This window comes from Anomaloglossus baeobatrachus, chromosome 4 (genome assembly GCF_048569485.1).
Source record: "Anomaloglossus baeobatrachus isolate aAnoBae1 chromosome 4, aAnoBae1.hap1, whole genome shotgun sequence".
NCBI lineage: Eukaryota > Metazoa > Chordata > Amphibia > Anura > Aromobatidae > Anomaloglossus > Anomaloglossus baeobatrachus.
The window spans coordinates 430,910,255-430,926,300 of record NC_134356.1 but is presented as its reverse complement, the minus strand read 5'-3'; the positions used below and the strand labels follow the sequence as shown (position 1 = coordinate 430,926,300).

The 16,046-nt window shown below is 37.9% G+C and overlaps 1 protein-coding gene across 1 annotated transcript in view; it reads right to left on the bottom strand.

The window, feature by feature from the left end:
• The window catches only part of LOC142301612 (guanylyl cyclase-activating protein 1-like), a 28,428-nt gene extending 13,162 nt beyond the window's left edge, over nucleotides 1-15,266 (bottom strand). Inside the window, exons 1-2 of the mRNA XM_075342640.1 lie at nucleotides 14,441-15,266; nucleotides 1,987-2,136 (exon numbers count right to left, since the gene is read on the bottom strand). Of these exons, the coding sequence (XP_075198755.1) occupies nucleotides 1,987-2,136; nucleotides 14,441-14,638 (348 nt within the window). The 5' untranslated portion in view covers nucleotides 14,639-15,266. The remainder of the gene's footprint in view (nucleotides 1-1,986; nucleotides 2,137-14,440) is intronic.
• Nucleotides 15,267-16,046: the final 780 nt, after the last annotated feature.

The following is a 16,046-nucleotide window of genomic DNA, read 5'->3' as shown; positions in this document are numbered from 1 at the left end:
TACCTGAGCCACTCCCTGCCCTTAGTGTCAGCAGCCACAGTCCCAGACACTGCCTTATGAGTGTCACCTGGCGACTTCTAGCAGGCAAACCCATCATCACCATCTGAGGCTCTGGGTAATACCTGGTAGGTGCTTAGTTTTGCCCCTCCCATGTCAGGGTAAGCCTGTGTCCCTCCTGTGGTCCAGTGGGTCAACTCCCGCTTGCTGCCTCAGCATCGGCAAGCGTTACAGTGAAATGAGCTTTACTGCGATCTTGTGAGTCAGAAAGAATAAATCAACAACAGTTCAAGAATTGCTTTTATTATTAATGTCTCACACCGTGCAGTATAAAAATAAGACAGATTTATTATTTGGTTCAGTACAATTACACTGATACCAGATTTATATATATTGTTTTTACAAAAATATTTTTCTTTCACTATATTTTGAGGGCTATAATTTTTCTATTTTTCACCCAACAAAGTCACGGGGCTCTTGTTTTTTGCAGGATTAGTTAAAATTTTTATTGGTAACATTTTCGGACACAAACATTTTTAATCACTTTATTTTCCAATTTTTGGGAAGCTGAATGATCTAAAAAAAATACTAGGTTGTTTATTTTTACGCTCTTCACCATGTGGTACAACTGACAAGGCAACTTTATTCTTTGGGTCAGTAGGATTATTGTGATACTACATTTTTTATGATTTGTTATGTTTTGCTGCTTTTACACAATAAAAACTATTTTATTAAAAAAATATTTGTTTTTACATCTTCATAGTCTCTAAGATATATAGCTTTTTTATTTTTCCACTGACCAAGCTGAGTGGGTGCTTGTTTTTTTGCAGGATGAGATGATGTTTTAAACAATACCATTTCTTTTTCCATACAACTTTTTGATTACATTTCAATGCACTTTTTTGTGGTATGATGAAAAAACATAATTTTTGCCACCTTTTTTAATTTTTGCAGTGTTAACTATAGGGGCTAAATAGTGTGACAGTTTTATTGATACTGTTTTTACGTATGCATCAATAATAAATATGTGTACTTTTTTTTATATAAAAATGTGTATTTATTATATTGTAGTATTTTTCCTTGATTTTTTTACCATTTTTTATTTTGTGTTAAATTTAATATTTGTACTTTTTTTTTTTTACTTTTTTACTCAGTCACTTTATGGGACTTTACCTTTTATTTTCCTGCTCACTGGTCTCATGCATTACAATGCATGAGACTTGTCAGCTTTACACTGGTGGATTGCTGTTAGACCCTGCTTCTGATTAGGTCTAACAGGCCACCATAGCTGGTAGACCCAAAGGTCAATATTTGATCTCTGGCTGCCATGACAACCCTCATCTCCCCATGATCACGTCAAAGGGGTGCCGATGGGATGAAAAAGGGAGCCAGCTCCTTCTCATAATCTTCTAAATGCCATGATGACAATTGATCGTGGCATCAATAAGGTAAAACAGCCGGGGGCTCTCTTACATGGGGATAACATCATCGGGACCTGAGCCAATCTGTCTAGATGATGTCTCCGGTCTTGAGCGGGGATTACCACCACAATCCCAGACCACAACCTTTCATGACTGCCCACCATAAATTTATAGCAGTGCTGTACAAAACCCGGGAAGGAAGCAACCCCTTTAATATTAGTATAAGAACAAAATATTTAGAGCATACTGTATCTTACACAAAAATATATGAGAAAACAAAGCGCAGCCGACATAGAGAGACTAAATACAAAGATACAGAAAACAAAACGGGCATAAACCTCGAAACATGCCAAATTTATAGTTATATGGTTGCATTCAACTGGATAATATCGTAGAAAGTAATAGCACATTGTCATGGAAAATAAGCCTGTGTTTGGTAGCATTAAAATGGTTAAGCGAAATATGTGGGAAGAAGACCTTGACAATTCTTCAAATGTTGAACTACTATATGTCTAACATTAACCGCTGAATAAAGCTCTTCTTACTGTTTTATACAACATTCACCTACCTTAATTATGTTAAGCAGTTCATGTCGGTCAATGCAGCCATTTCCATCCACATCATAAAGTTTGAAATACCAGCGTAGTTTTTGTTCAATCTTTCCCCGGAGAACAAGACTTAGTGCAGCCACATACTCCATAAAGTCAATATATCCATCCTGTAATAATTAGATAAGTAGATGAATACATTAACATGAATTCCATTTAATATATTTTCAATACAATTTAAACAATCCTATGTAATATTAATACTGCAAGTGTGAAAGTTTACATGTAAAGCTATTTACATCTTATTTTATTTTATGTGTAGGCGTATGATTGCAGTTTACAATGCCAAATTCATTACAAGGTACATGATCATTCATAATTTGGACTATTCTAAAGTCTGAAAATAAAGGCAGAAATATATATCATATACATCAATGTGTTTCCTTTAAAAAGTTGCGCCGTTTGTTATTATTGCACAAAAATTGTAACTTTTTACACTTGGGAACCATTGATTGAAGTGTGGGTGTGGTTAGCTTGGCAAAGAGGACCGTGCTCAGATGGAAAGACCCAGCCAGACCACCAGGTCCCCCGACCTGAGCTAACCTGTCTCATAGAACCTAATGAGGCAGTTGGGCCAGTTCTTCCAATCAGAGCACAGTCCATGCTTCATGGATTTGTGAAACTAGCTAGTCATATTTATAAATTGAACTTTTTAAAACATCATAAAGTCCCAATTTTCACTCCTGTAGAGGGGTGTGGAAAAAACTGAAACTTCTTTAGATAGATAAATGTGCCACAATTTGGCACTAACATTGTTTGACACTTTTCAAGACCATTCATGATAAATTTCCACCTTAAGGTGTACCAAAATATAGAACATTTTCTGGCTTTTAAAAAAGTTTAAACTTCTTAGTTATAATCTTCCTGGTGCACTGCGCCCACTTTTTTAACTTTTAGTTTTTTGGGGGTTTTTTAAGTGGAAAATTTAAATTGGATTGTAATGAAATCTATGATGACTTGTTTTGTAAAATTCAATTGTCACACGTTACTATGAAAAAAGGAAACTGTTTATGTAGATGTACTAGTTTGTTACTAGATTTTTGCAGGGCTAAACTTGGGAGTCTACTAGTAAGTTATTTGTGATGACTCAGTGTCTGGCCACTTGTGTTGTGGGTGAACTGTTCTTAATTAGGCCAGATGTATGGTTCCTTTGTTTGGTAAATAAAGAGAAGTTAGCCATTATCTCGTGTCAGACTGATGGAAGCCCTATTATCTGTTAAATGCGGACTGTCTGTTAAATGTGTATTGCCTCAGCCCATTTAACTACATAATTCAGAGGAGAACTAGCAACCAATGAGAGAGAAGCCATCTCCCACCAATCCTGTAAAACATAATACCCTCAAATGAGAACTGAGGGGTATAAAAGGGATCTTGCTCCAGTAACCAGATTGATATTCTGCAAGACTGCAGCCTAGGATCTATGGTTCCAACTGGACGATCAAAGAACTGATTCAAGATTAATTGATAATTCATTCTTCAGGACTTCAGCCTTGTATCTACGGTTCCTGTTGAAGGATCACCGAACTGCTTCAAGTGTTATGCATATTCTACAGAAATTCAGCTTAGGATCCATGGTTGCATGGAGACAGCAGGTTGCGACAAGTTGGTTGCCTGGCTAGATATCTTGCTGTGCTTGGTCAGCTTCATAAGCTTGCTGCTATCTTCTCTCAGTGGGTGCCCACCAAAAGCAGGATGCTGCTGGCTGAGATAGTTGGCCCTGGAAGCTCCAAAGTCATGAAGATTGTAATCCCTAACAATCCAATGGAAGGATGAGATTCTGTTGCTTGTGTACTTGCTGGTAATGTACAATATATTTTTCCCTGTCGTTAAACCAATAAAATCTCACCAATGTGTGGTTCCCTCACCCTGTGTTGTCTAAGTAGCGTTCTGCCCATGGGGAAGGATTGCAGGTGTTCAGTGGCATGAGCCCTGGCCCATGTGGTCTTTCTGAAGACAGCCAGGCCAGTGGACAAGAGCACTCATTGACCCTTGTGGCTCCACATTCCTTATCTTTAGTTCAGATTTCATGATTTGTATACAGACTGGAATGCCCAGACTGACGCAGTCTCTCCCAACATGAACTTATAGCCTCATAGACACATATGAGGCTGTTGTAAGTTTGGGTCACAAGACCTTAACCCGGGACATTCCCACAAAATATGCCTAAACTTCTACCATCAGAATACTCTCTATTAGAAACTGCAAACACTTATTTGGGAAGAGTAGACATCAAAAGTCCACAGAAAAATGACATTTATTTGGGAGGGGAACACCAAGATGCTGATTAAGAAACAACAAAATAAATTTCTTCATGAAAGGTATTTATTTAATTTGTAGAACATAATGGACATGCCTTCACTTTAACTTGCAAAGTTGTGCTGACAGGTTGAGGCAAGTGTGGAAAAATGCTGCAAAGTATTAATGCTTTAAAAAATAGAAGTGTTTATAGTTTATCATCTAACAAAATGCAAAGTCAGTAAACAAGTAAGAAATCTAAGTGATATCAATATTTGGTGTGACCACATTTGTCTTCAAAACATCAACAGCGTTATTTCTTCTAAGTACACTTGCAGACAATTTTTGAAGGATCTCAACAGAGAAATTGTTCCAAACATCTTGGGGAACTAACAACAGGTCTTCTGTGGACACAGGCTTGAACAAATGTGTTTTGTCTCTTTATGTAATCCCAGACGGACTTGATGATGTTGAGATCACGGCTCTGTAGTGTCATATTATAATTTATAGGACTCATTCTTCTTTACATTGAAGATTGTTCTTACTTACATTGGGTCTATGTTTTCGGTCATTGTTCTGCCGCAAAATAAATTTGTAGCCAATCAAATGTGTGCCTGATGGTATTGTTGCATGACTGATAAGTATCTGTCTGTATTTCTCAGCATTGAAGTCACAATTAATCCTGACAAATTCCTAACTCCATTTGCTGAATGCAGCCCCAAACTTGCAAGTATCCTCCACCATGCTTCACTGTTGTCTGCAGACACTCATTATTGTACCGCAATCTAGCCCTTCAGCAAACAAACCACCTTCTCTTATAGCAAAATATTTCACATTTTAACTCATCAGGGGATGTGCTGTCATTATTCTGCACCACAGTTCCTGTTCATTTTCTTTCCTTCCATAATGGAGCCACTTGGCCTTGTTTCCATGTTGATGGGATGGTTTTGCCCATACTTCCTTTGGTCAATTTTCTCCAAATAGAAGATGGGTGTAGGTGGGTCAACTGGTTGCTGCCAGTTTTCAGCTGATGGCACTGCTGGATATCTTATAATTTCGAAGTGAAGAAAGCATGATGTGTCTTCTATGCCTCTAGGCTAACAATAAGGAATTGAAAGGAGGATTTGAAAAATGTCTCACATAAGCAGATAGTTCCCCCCAATATAAATTAACCTTTATTACTAGTAATTAAAAGGAAAAATAATATAATGTTCCCAATAGAAAAGATATAAAATTGGCACAGGTGTTTTTAATAAATATTCACCACTGCACCACACAATTACAGGACCATTGGGTTAAGGGGGCAAGGTACAAAAGGTCTGGATATTTTTGCTGCACAGTGTGCCTTAATATTTGCCCTACCTGACTGTGGAGATTGGCACCCTAGATATTGCAAACAAGATTGGTGCCCCCGCCCACCATTGTCTTACCCTAGGAAACCCTAGTTTGCCCTGGACAAGAAAGAGACCCCTACTATAACTGAATATCCCTTAGTAAAGGAGACAGGACATCCAAAAATATGGACAAATAAGTCTAAGGAAGGACTTCAATCATTTAGCCAATATCATTAAAAACTATCCTCAGTGTAAGAAGAACAAGAAGCCTTGGAACTCATGATACGGCCCCCACAGAGCCCAGATCTTAACATCATCAAGCCTGTTCGTGATGGTTCCTTTAGTAAAAAGTCAATATGTCATCATACATCATTCTAGGCCTGCTACCGTGTTTTTCCAAAAAATAAGCCCTCCCCCAAAAATAAGCCCTAGCAGGGATTTTTAGCACTTTCGGAGCAAGGCTTAAATATAAGCCCTCCCCCGAAAATAAGCCCTAGTCGCGGATCAATAATGAAGTGTCCATGCAGCTAAAAAAGTTACAGATACTGCAGGACACTTCATTATAGAAAGCGGACACCCTGCAATCACACTCACAAGATGCCGAGCAGAAGAACTGCCGTGATTGCACCCCCGCACACATCCGATCTCACACTCAAACATCGGATCACACACACAAACATCGAATCACACACACAAACATCAGATCGCACACACAAACATCAGATCGCACACACAAACATCAGATCGCACACACAAACTTCAGATCGCACACACATCGGATCGCACACATACTCACCACATCCAGTGACATCGATTTCTTCTCGCCAGCAGAATCCTGAGAGGCTGTGCGGTGGAGCCCAAGGACCTGCCACAACAGGACCTGCGGACACACGTGACTTCCTCCCATCATTCCCTGCGGCTGGAAGCGCTGGATGTGATGTGACGTGTGTGTGTGCGTGCGCGCGCGTGTGTGCGATCTGCTGTGTGTGAGTGTGTCAGCCTGAAGCAGGGGAGGACGGCGTGCAGCACCCACCGGAGATCACAGGAGGACCTGGGAGCCACGCAGACATCCAAGTATGGTAAGTATGAGTATAATAATAATAATTATAATAATTTTATTCATTTATATAGCGCTATTAATTCCACAGCGCTTTACATACATTGGCAACACTGTCCCCATTGGGGCTCACAATCTAGAGTCCCTATCTGTATGTCTTTGGAGTGTGGGAGGAAACCGGAGTACCCGGAGGAAACCCACGCAAACACGGGGAGAACATACAAACTCCTTGCAGATGGTGTCCTTGGTAGGATTTGAACCCAGGACCCCAGCGCTGCAAGACTGCAGTGCTAACCACTGAGCCACCGTGCCGTGCCGTATCCTGGGAAGTGGGGAGGGTCTGCTTTTTTGGGGGGTAAACTTACCCCCCAATCGTGTTTCTCCAAGAATAAGACTTCCTCCAAAAATAAGCCCTGATGATTTTTGGGGGGGGGCAAAAAAAAAAAAAAAAAGACAGTGTCTTATTTTTGGAAAAACACAGTAATCAGAAATGGTGCTGGGGATGTCATCAGGTAGGAGGGGATTCACAAACGTGATGTCTTAACATGAGCTGGGTTTATCAACTTATGAAAACATATACATATAGAAAAGAAGTCACTTCTGCAAAGTATCTTTGAAAATTTGCACTTAAAATTAAAAAAAAAATTCATTTTAATTAATTGATTATTTAGGTTTCTCAAATATCAATAAACGGTAGGATATTTGCTTCTTGATTTCTGCACTTCATATTGAAATTTAACATATTAAATAATCTGATCGAAAATCAGAAAAAAGATGCAAAGAATTTTCCACAAAATAAAACAATTACTATTTATTAAATTGTATGCTAAAAATAAACAAAATGAAATGAAAAAGCAGAGGCTCCACAAGGGGTCCTAACATCTCTCAATTTACAGGGTATAGAAATTTATAATAATTACCAATATAAATGATATCAGAAAGGTCCCATCCAATAAATCAGATATACACCATAAATTGTATAGAGAAAAATAAAATATAGGTGTTTTTTTTATTTTTATTTTTAAACAAATGTAACAAAATAGGTGCACGGTGCAGTAAATTTGGATGGACACAGCCAATAGTTTGACTTATGTATACACTAATTAAAGTGCATGTGTGCTTCAAAAGGTTTATAAGAGCGGAGACAACCAGTAGATAATATGATATGTGTCCACATTATATAAGGTGTATACATATAACTATGTAAAGTGCATAGTGACCAAGATAATATTAATTATGTAAGACATAGCAGCAATAAATAAAAATGTGTTGCATGTACACTACAGGTCAAACATTTAGGGTCGCTTAGATATTTCCTTATTTTTGAAAGAAAAGCACCCTTTTTTTTTCAATGAAGCTAACATTAAATTAAACAGAAATACACTCTATACATTGTTAATGTGGTAAATGACTATTCTAGCTTCAAATGTCTGTTTTTTATGCAATATTTACATACGTGTATAGAGGCCCATTTCCACCAACCATCACTCCAGTGTTGTAATGGTACATTGTGTTTGCTAATTATGTTAGACGGCTAATGGATGTTTAGAGATCCCTTGATAACCCTTGTGCAAGTATGTTAGCACAGCTGAAAACAGTTTTGCTGATTAGAGAAGCTATAAAACTGACCTGCCTTTGAGCATTACATTTGTTGTTTCCATTAAACTCTCAAAATGGCCAGAAAAAGAGAACTTTCATGTGAAACTCGACAGTCTATTCTTGTTCTTAGAAATAAAGGATATTCCATGTGAGAAATTGCCCAAGAAACTGAAGATTTACTACAAGGGTAGGTACTACTCCCTTCAAAGGAGAGCACAAACAGGCTCTAAAAAGAGTAGAAAGAGAAGTGTGAGGCCCCACTGCACAACTGGGCAACAAGACAAGTACATTAGAGTCTCTAGTTTGAGAAATCAATGCATCACAGGTCCTCAGCTGCCAGCTTCAGTAAATAGTACCTATTAAACTGCACTATCTGATCATTTTATCAACCTTTTAGATGAGATCGTGTGAGGACCTGCAATGCTCTGCCCATGAGGTAAGAGACATAGCTAATCAGAACTATACCACATTTCTAATTGGAGGTATTTGCTAATACCATGTTTTTCCAAAAATAAGCCCTCCCACAAAAATAAGTCCTAGAAGGGATTTTCAGCATTTTCGTAGCAAGGTTTAAATATAAACCCTCCCCCGAAAATAAGCCCTAGTCGCGGTTCAATAATGAAGTCTCCATGCAGCTAAAAATGCTACAGATACTGCAGGACACTTCATTATAGACAGCGGGCACCCCATAGTCACACTCACTAGACGCCGAGCAGAGGACCTGCAGTGATTGCACCCCCACACACATCAGATCTGACAAGCAAACATCGGATCACACACACACTCACCACATCCAGTGACACTGATTTCTTCTGGCTGGCAGAATCCTGAAAGCCTGTGCAGTGGAGAGCAAGGACCTGCCGCAATGCTTGCTTACAGGTCCTGTGGGCCAGTCAAGTGACTTCCTCACATCATTCCTTACGGCCAGAAGTATTCTGTATCACTGGATGTAGTGTGTGTGTGTGTGTGTGTGTGTCAGCCAGAAGCAGGGGAGGACGGCGCGCAGCACCCACCGGAGATCACAGGGAGTATAACACAGTGTCTTATTTTTGGAAAAACACGGTATTAGCATTATTACACCTACTACTTATTGGAGTAGGATTTTGAAGTTGGGAATACTCTTTTACTTCATATCTGTTTTTCTTGCTTGTTTAACAATAGTTAGAAATTGGAAAAGCTCTCTCTCTCACCTAAGGTATAACCTGAGTAAGGGTATCTTCTGCTGCAAGACAGTGTCTAGAGGGGCAAAATCTAAGCCAATCAAAAAAATGGAAATCTCTTGGTTAGTCTTTATAGGTAAATGACACAGTTTTTTGTTTTTTTTTTTAATTTTTAAACTTTTTTTGCCTGAAGATTGGGCACAGGGTGGGCACAGGTGGTGTGTGGGTTATTATTTCCGTTTTTAAGATTCCTGTATATATATATACAGTATATATAAATAAAACAAATTTGTAAGTATATATTTCTACACGTTTTGGAAATATGCAACAAGGCAACAGTAAAAATAAAACTACCATCCTATGTATCATAAAAGATAAAATAATTTAAACATACAGTTAGGTTTACAAATATTTGAACAGTGAATGAATCTTCATGAATTGTTCACTACACACCACTGTTTTGTATTTAAATTGAAAACACTCAGATGCAATTGAAGTGTAGACGTTCAGGTTTAATTAAGCTGGTTGAACATAAATATCATGTGAAATGTTTAGGAATTGTAACCATTTTCCTACAAAGCCTCCTCATTTCAGGGGCCCAAAAGTAATTGGACAAAAACTTTACCAAAGATAAAATGTTAATTATTAACACTTTGTAGAGAATCCTTTGCAGACAATGACTGTGAAGTCTGGAAGTGATGGACGCCACCAAACGCCAAGTTTCCTTCTTTGTGGTGCTCTGCCAAGCCTTTACTACTAAGGAATTCAGTTGCTGCTTGTTTGTGCGTCTTTCTGCCTTAAGTTTGCCTTAAGCATGTGAAATGCATGCTCGATGGAGTTGAGATCTGGTGATTGACTCGGCCATTACAGAATATTACACCCGTTCCCTTAGAAAAAACTCCTGGGTTATTTTCACAGAATGTTTTGGGTCATTGTCCATCTGTAACGTAAAGTGCCATCCAATCAACCTTGCTGCATTTGGTTGAATCTGAGCAGAAAGCACAGCCCTGTACACTTCAGAATTCATCCGGCTGTTTCTGTCTTCAGTCACATCATCAATAAACACTAGTGACCCAGTGCCATTGGAAGCAAATGCCATTATGCTGAGTCCACCATGTTTTACAAAAAATGTGGTGTTTTTTTGGTTCATGAGCCATTCCAAGATTTCTCCATATTTTCTTCTTTCTGTCATACTGGTGCAGATTGATCTTAGTTTCATCTGTCCATACAATGCTTTTCCAGAATGGGTCTGGCTTCTTTAGATGTTTTTTTTGGAAAGTCTAATCTTACCTTTCTACTTTTAAAAAGGCATGGGAAAGGGGGAGAGGAAAACTCACAAGGTTCTATGCAAACCCCACTGATGCAAGGACATGGCTGGCCACCACATATAAGCAGGAAGGAAGAAACTCCAGCATCAGGTTCTTTCTGAAAGTGGTATCCAAATTTAGTTAGAAAGTCATACATTCAAAAAGTTTAAAAACATAAGTCCCATGATACAAGCCAATACAGATAGGCCTATGACTAAGGAGCAATCCAAAACGCTTAAGGCGTGGGCCCTGTGTTGGCCTGTATCATGGGACTTATGTTTTTCAACTTTTTGCACGTGTGACTTTCTAAATAAATTTGGATACCACTTTTAAGAAAGAACCTGATGCTAGATTTTCTTCCTTCCTGCTTTCTACTTTTAAGGTTGATTAATGGTTTGCACCTTGTGGTGAATCCTACGTATTTGTTCACCCGAAGTCTTCTCTTTATGGTAGACTTAGATACTGAAACATCTACTTCCTAGAGAGTGTTCTTCACCTGAGTGGATTTTGTCCAGAGGGTTTTCTTCACCATTGAAAGGATTCTGCGATCATCCACCACTGTTGTCTTCTGTGCACGTCCAGGCCTTTTTGAATTCCCAAGCTCACCAGTGCACGCTCTTTTTTTGTAGAATGTACCAAACTGTTGATTTGGCCACTCCTAACATTTCTGCTATCACTAGGATGGATTTCTTCCATATTTTTTCAGCATAATGATGGTCTGTTTCTCTTCCATTGAGCGTTTCTTTGACCGGATAGTTGTGGGTTCACAGCACCAGCTAATACAAATACCACACCTGGAAACAGCTCCAGACCTTTTACCTGTTTAACTGATCATGGACTAATGAGGGAATAGCCCAGGCAGCTTATGAGATAATAGTGCAATTATCTGTAATTCCTAAACCCTTACTCCACTGAGGATGTGAATAACTTCAAATTAAAGCTGGAAGTCTGCACTATAAACGTATATTGATTGTAAAAAAGTATCTTGAATATGTTTTGGTAAACAGCTAAAATGGCAAAACCTGTGGTAATTATTTCGAAATGATGCACATAATTTATGAATTTAAAAATGGTTTTCAATCTGTTTTGCACTTTATGCAAAATTTCTGACACACATAAAATCCCTCCAAGGAGAAGCTGGAGTCCATTTGCACAAACATTTGGTCATTTTTTTTAAATTGTTTCAATGGATGAATCTACTGAAAATATCTGGAAACTCCAAAACCTCGCCCACAATGGTGAAGATAAGTAAAAAAGAAAAGGTGAAAATTAAAAGAATTAGGTGCAAATACAAAACAGGCAAAAACCACCAAAAACTAGACAAAAAAAGTGCAAATGCAATAATGAATCAGGACCATTGTGAGTCAGTGCAAGAGGACAAGCTTCACTATTGTTTGGCATTAGGTATTCACATTGATGGCCATAGTCCTTTGCAACTAAAAAGAAATAAACAAGACCATAGTGGAAAAGCCTGAGGAAATAATTTTGACATTAATTTATCGTTTGGTCTATGCGCTTCATAGTTAAGAAGGCCCCAAATACCCTGAGTATTAAAGGTTTACTATAAAAAGACTAAATGCTCTATCCTCATTACTGGAGAGACAATTTGAATCTATCCTCATTAAGACATTTATTTACAGTGAAATGACCTCTCTGATTTAGTTACGTAACATACTCCGAAACGTAAGTCTACCAAAGCCACCCATAACCTGCCTCCTCATTACATCTCTTACATAATCTCCTACTATCTCCCCGCACGTAATCCGGGCCTCACAAGACCTCTTTTTTTACTCACATCTTGCTTGCATACAATCATCTCAAAGAACATAAGACAATCTTGAAGTCTCTACACCACATAATTAGATCCTCTCTTTCTTTAAAAGCCTTAAAGGGTGACCTGAAAACCTAACTCTTCAGAAAAGCCTAGCATCTACAGTAACTAACGCTGCCTGTACACTGCCATATAAGCGGCTCCTATGTCACCTATTGTTTCCTTCCCTTGTTGATTAGTAATTCCTCGTGGGCAGGGTCCTGTTTCTCTGTATCAGTCCGTGACATACAGTACTTAGCCATGTTTACTTGGACCGGTTCTAAACTTTATGTAAAATCAGTGTTATATTCTATAAAAATCTATGCTTGCATGTACAGTGGCCAAACATTAAGGGCGCTAAAAAATAATGATAATATTAAGCTGCTATCCTGCACTGTTTATCTAGAGAAGGCCTATTAAAAAAAACAATTGCCATATATTTGAGATAAAAATTCCTGGGTTCCAAATTTCCCAATTAAAATAAAACCCTTAGAGTTTGATCATTGCATTTTTGCTACAATGTTTCTACGTGTATTTCAAGGAAAAAAGCCCTGCCCTTTACAGTGTCAGGCTATTGAATGAGATTTTTCACATCTCATGCACATGATGGTTATTTATTTTTTCCTTGCGGATTTGAACAATGAAAGTGCTTTTTCAAATTCAGCGTTTCTGCAGCATTTGTCACTCGTTCAAATGAAAAGAAAAAATGCAAGAAGAAACAATGTGTAAAAATGCGTTAAAAACATTTTTCCTGCCACTGTTTTTTTATATAGAAAAATCTGCTTCAAATACTCAGTGTGTGCACATACTCTAAAATGAACAGTCTGGTACTTGCATTTTGTAATATTCTAACTTTGGAAAACATGTTTAATTAATCAACAATGTATGACAGAGTGTTCCGTAGTGTCACTGCTGGTACAGTAAAGAATCCATATGTATGATAAGGGGGAAACCTTTTTTTCTCTACTTGGAGAAGATGCCCGCTTGTCATAGTTACAAGGCTAGTTAAAAACACTAAAGGATCATTAGACAGACCTATGTACTGTCCATTGATCTATTGGTATATAGTGTATAAAATTCAGCGCATTATTATACACATCAGTGCCCCAAACTGTACAAAATATTCCATGTGTAGTCTAACTATTGTTTTGTAGAGGCAAAACTATGTTGTCATCATGTACCTCTATGAATATTGCACTGAAATGTTTTCCTGATGAAGAATTTGCATGACTTTGAAACGCATTGATGAGAAACCACATTGTCTCCTTCAAGTTTCCTTTGGCTCTCAGCAGTGCAGAGGACCCACTTATTCCTACTTGGCATTTTAGCGGTTATCTAACCCGTGGGACGGCAGCAGCTGACAATATTCTGGGTTCTTTAATTTTTGTATATCACACAACTGAACCAAGTGAGCATTTCCTTTCAAAATACCATCACCAGTTATCAGATAAGACCCTATTGCACTATTTCTCCCCAGCTTCTACTGCATAATTCACCAAAATGATATATGCTAAATTATGGATTAAGCACAACTAACTTTTTGATATAATAAATGGAAAAACACCTGGATGTTATTAAAAAAAACAACAAAAAAATGATGTGTAACAGTATCTGTGTATTTCCATTGGAGGGTTTACTACACAGCTGGTACTGCAGTGTCATTCATACAAGGTTTAGGCAAATTCTTCATGAAATGCCTAATACACAATATATAAGCCATAAATGAACAAAAAACAAACAACCCAGAAACTTCATTATAAATCAATAGCAATCAAAAGAGTTGTGTTCCCTTTGATCAGAGGAGTTTAGCCATGACCGGTATAACACAGATTGATATTTGCTACTGAACCAGTTGAATTGATGAAATAGTAGAATGTAAGAATCAGTTGAATGGTTGAAATAATGATCTTACCTTATTCATATCAAACGTACGAAACATTTGCTCTATGTAAGCGTTGGCTTCTCCACTTAGTCCTCGCAAACCGAAGAACTGCTTGAATTCATGTAGAGTTAGCTGCCCTGATGGACATTCGGTCATGAACTTCTTGTACCAGTGGTGAATTTCCACTGCTTGCAGGTCGTCCACCGTAGAGCTGCTGGAACTACCCATTACTCTTGTGTTTTCTTGGTTTGTAAACGTAGATTTTTCTTAAGGCTGAAATCTTAACTTTACAGCTCTTGAGGCTTTCTTCGAAAGGTAAAGGCTTTGTGATCCAGCACAAGAATATGTCAGGATGTGACTCTCAACCGATTAAGCAATTACACTTATACTTTAAGTGCAGATAATGCTTTCAGCTTCTTGGTCCTATTTTAATACTAGATAAAAATAACTCAGGGTGTTCTGTATTCTGGGGTCTCTCCGTTACTGGCAGTCCCCTCAGCACAGATCCCCTACTATGGGTCTTTCTAAAGTGTATAGTGGCTTTTAAACTGACCCCAGTACATCTTGCCAGTCCCCGGATGCTTAATCCAACCTGATGCCATCCAAAGAAGGAATGTATTCATGTACCATGTTAAGATATTAGCAGTGTCAAGGTTAATCTTGGTCTTTACGAGATTATAAGACTCCTGTCAGAGTCCCTGGTGTGTTTGTCTCAGGGTATCCTTTGTCCCCATAAAAAATGTTTCATAACACTATGAACTAAATTCAGTCTCTGCAACATTATACTAAATCATACACGATGTATAATATTAGTCTGACTGACATGATAACTAGGACAATATACAAAAACATAAATTCCATTTTATACAAGAAATCAAATATATAATATAGTATATGATATCAATACACTAACAATGTGGAATGCGCTGTGGAATTAATAGCGCTATATAAATGAATAAAATTATAAATGAATAAAATTATAATTAATTATAATGTACAGGTTAGATAATCCGTGAAACAGGGTAAACTTTACATGTGGTACTGATCTCCGAATATTAGATCATAGCTACTTGGGTAAATCTGATAAATCTTTTCTCCACCTAAAAATAGTTTTGAATGGAAACTTAAATAAAAGCTTTGTCAGAAAAGAATACAGTTTACAGATACATCTCTTAAAGCAGAGAAACACAGTCTGTGAGAGGACCATATTGTAAGACTAAAATACTTTAAAGGGAATCCGTCAGCATAATCCCCCCTCTCCAATTATTTATATGGTCATATGATCTCTGAAAGCTAATGTCAATCACAGTTTTACTGATGCAATCTGTTACTCCGTGACCAAAAGATCACTGTCTAAATTCATATAAAACCAAAAGGGTAAAAGGGGTTTTCCAACTAACAAAGTACATTTTAACCAACAGATCTTGGAATAATAAGTTCCACAATTGAATGTGTTAATAAAAACAGTTCCTATGCTCAGATCATCTAATAAGGGTGCCTATGCTATAAACTCTGTGATGGCCGTACAGGAACATGTACACCTACCCACATCACCTGGGTAGGGAAGGAAACAAAAGTGAGTATACAAAAAGGACAGCATGGAATTGCAGCTTATTCTTTCCGTGAGGTAAAACAT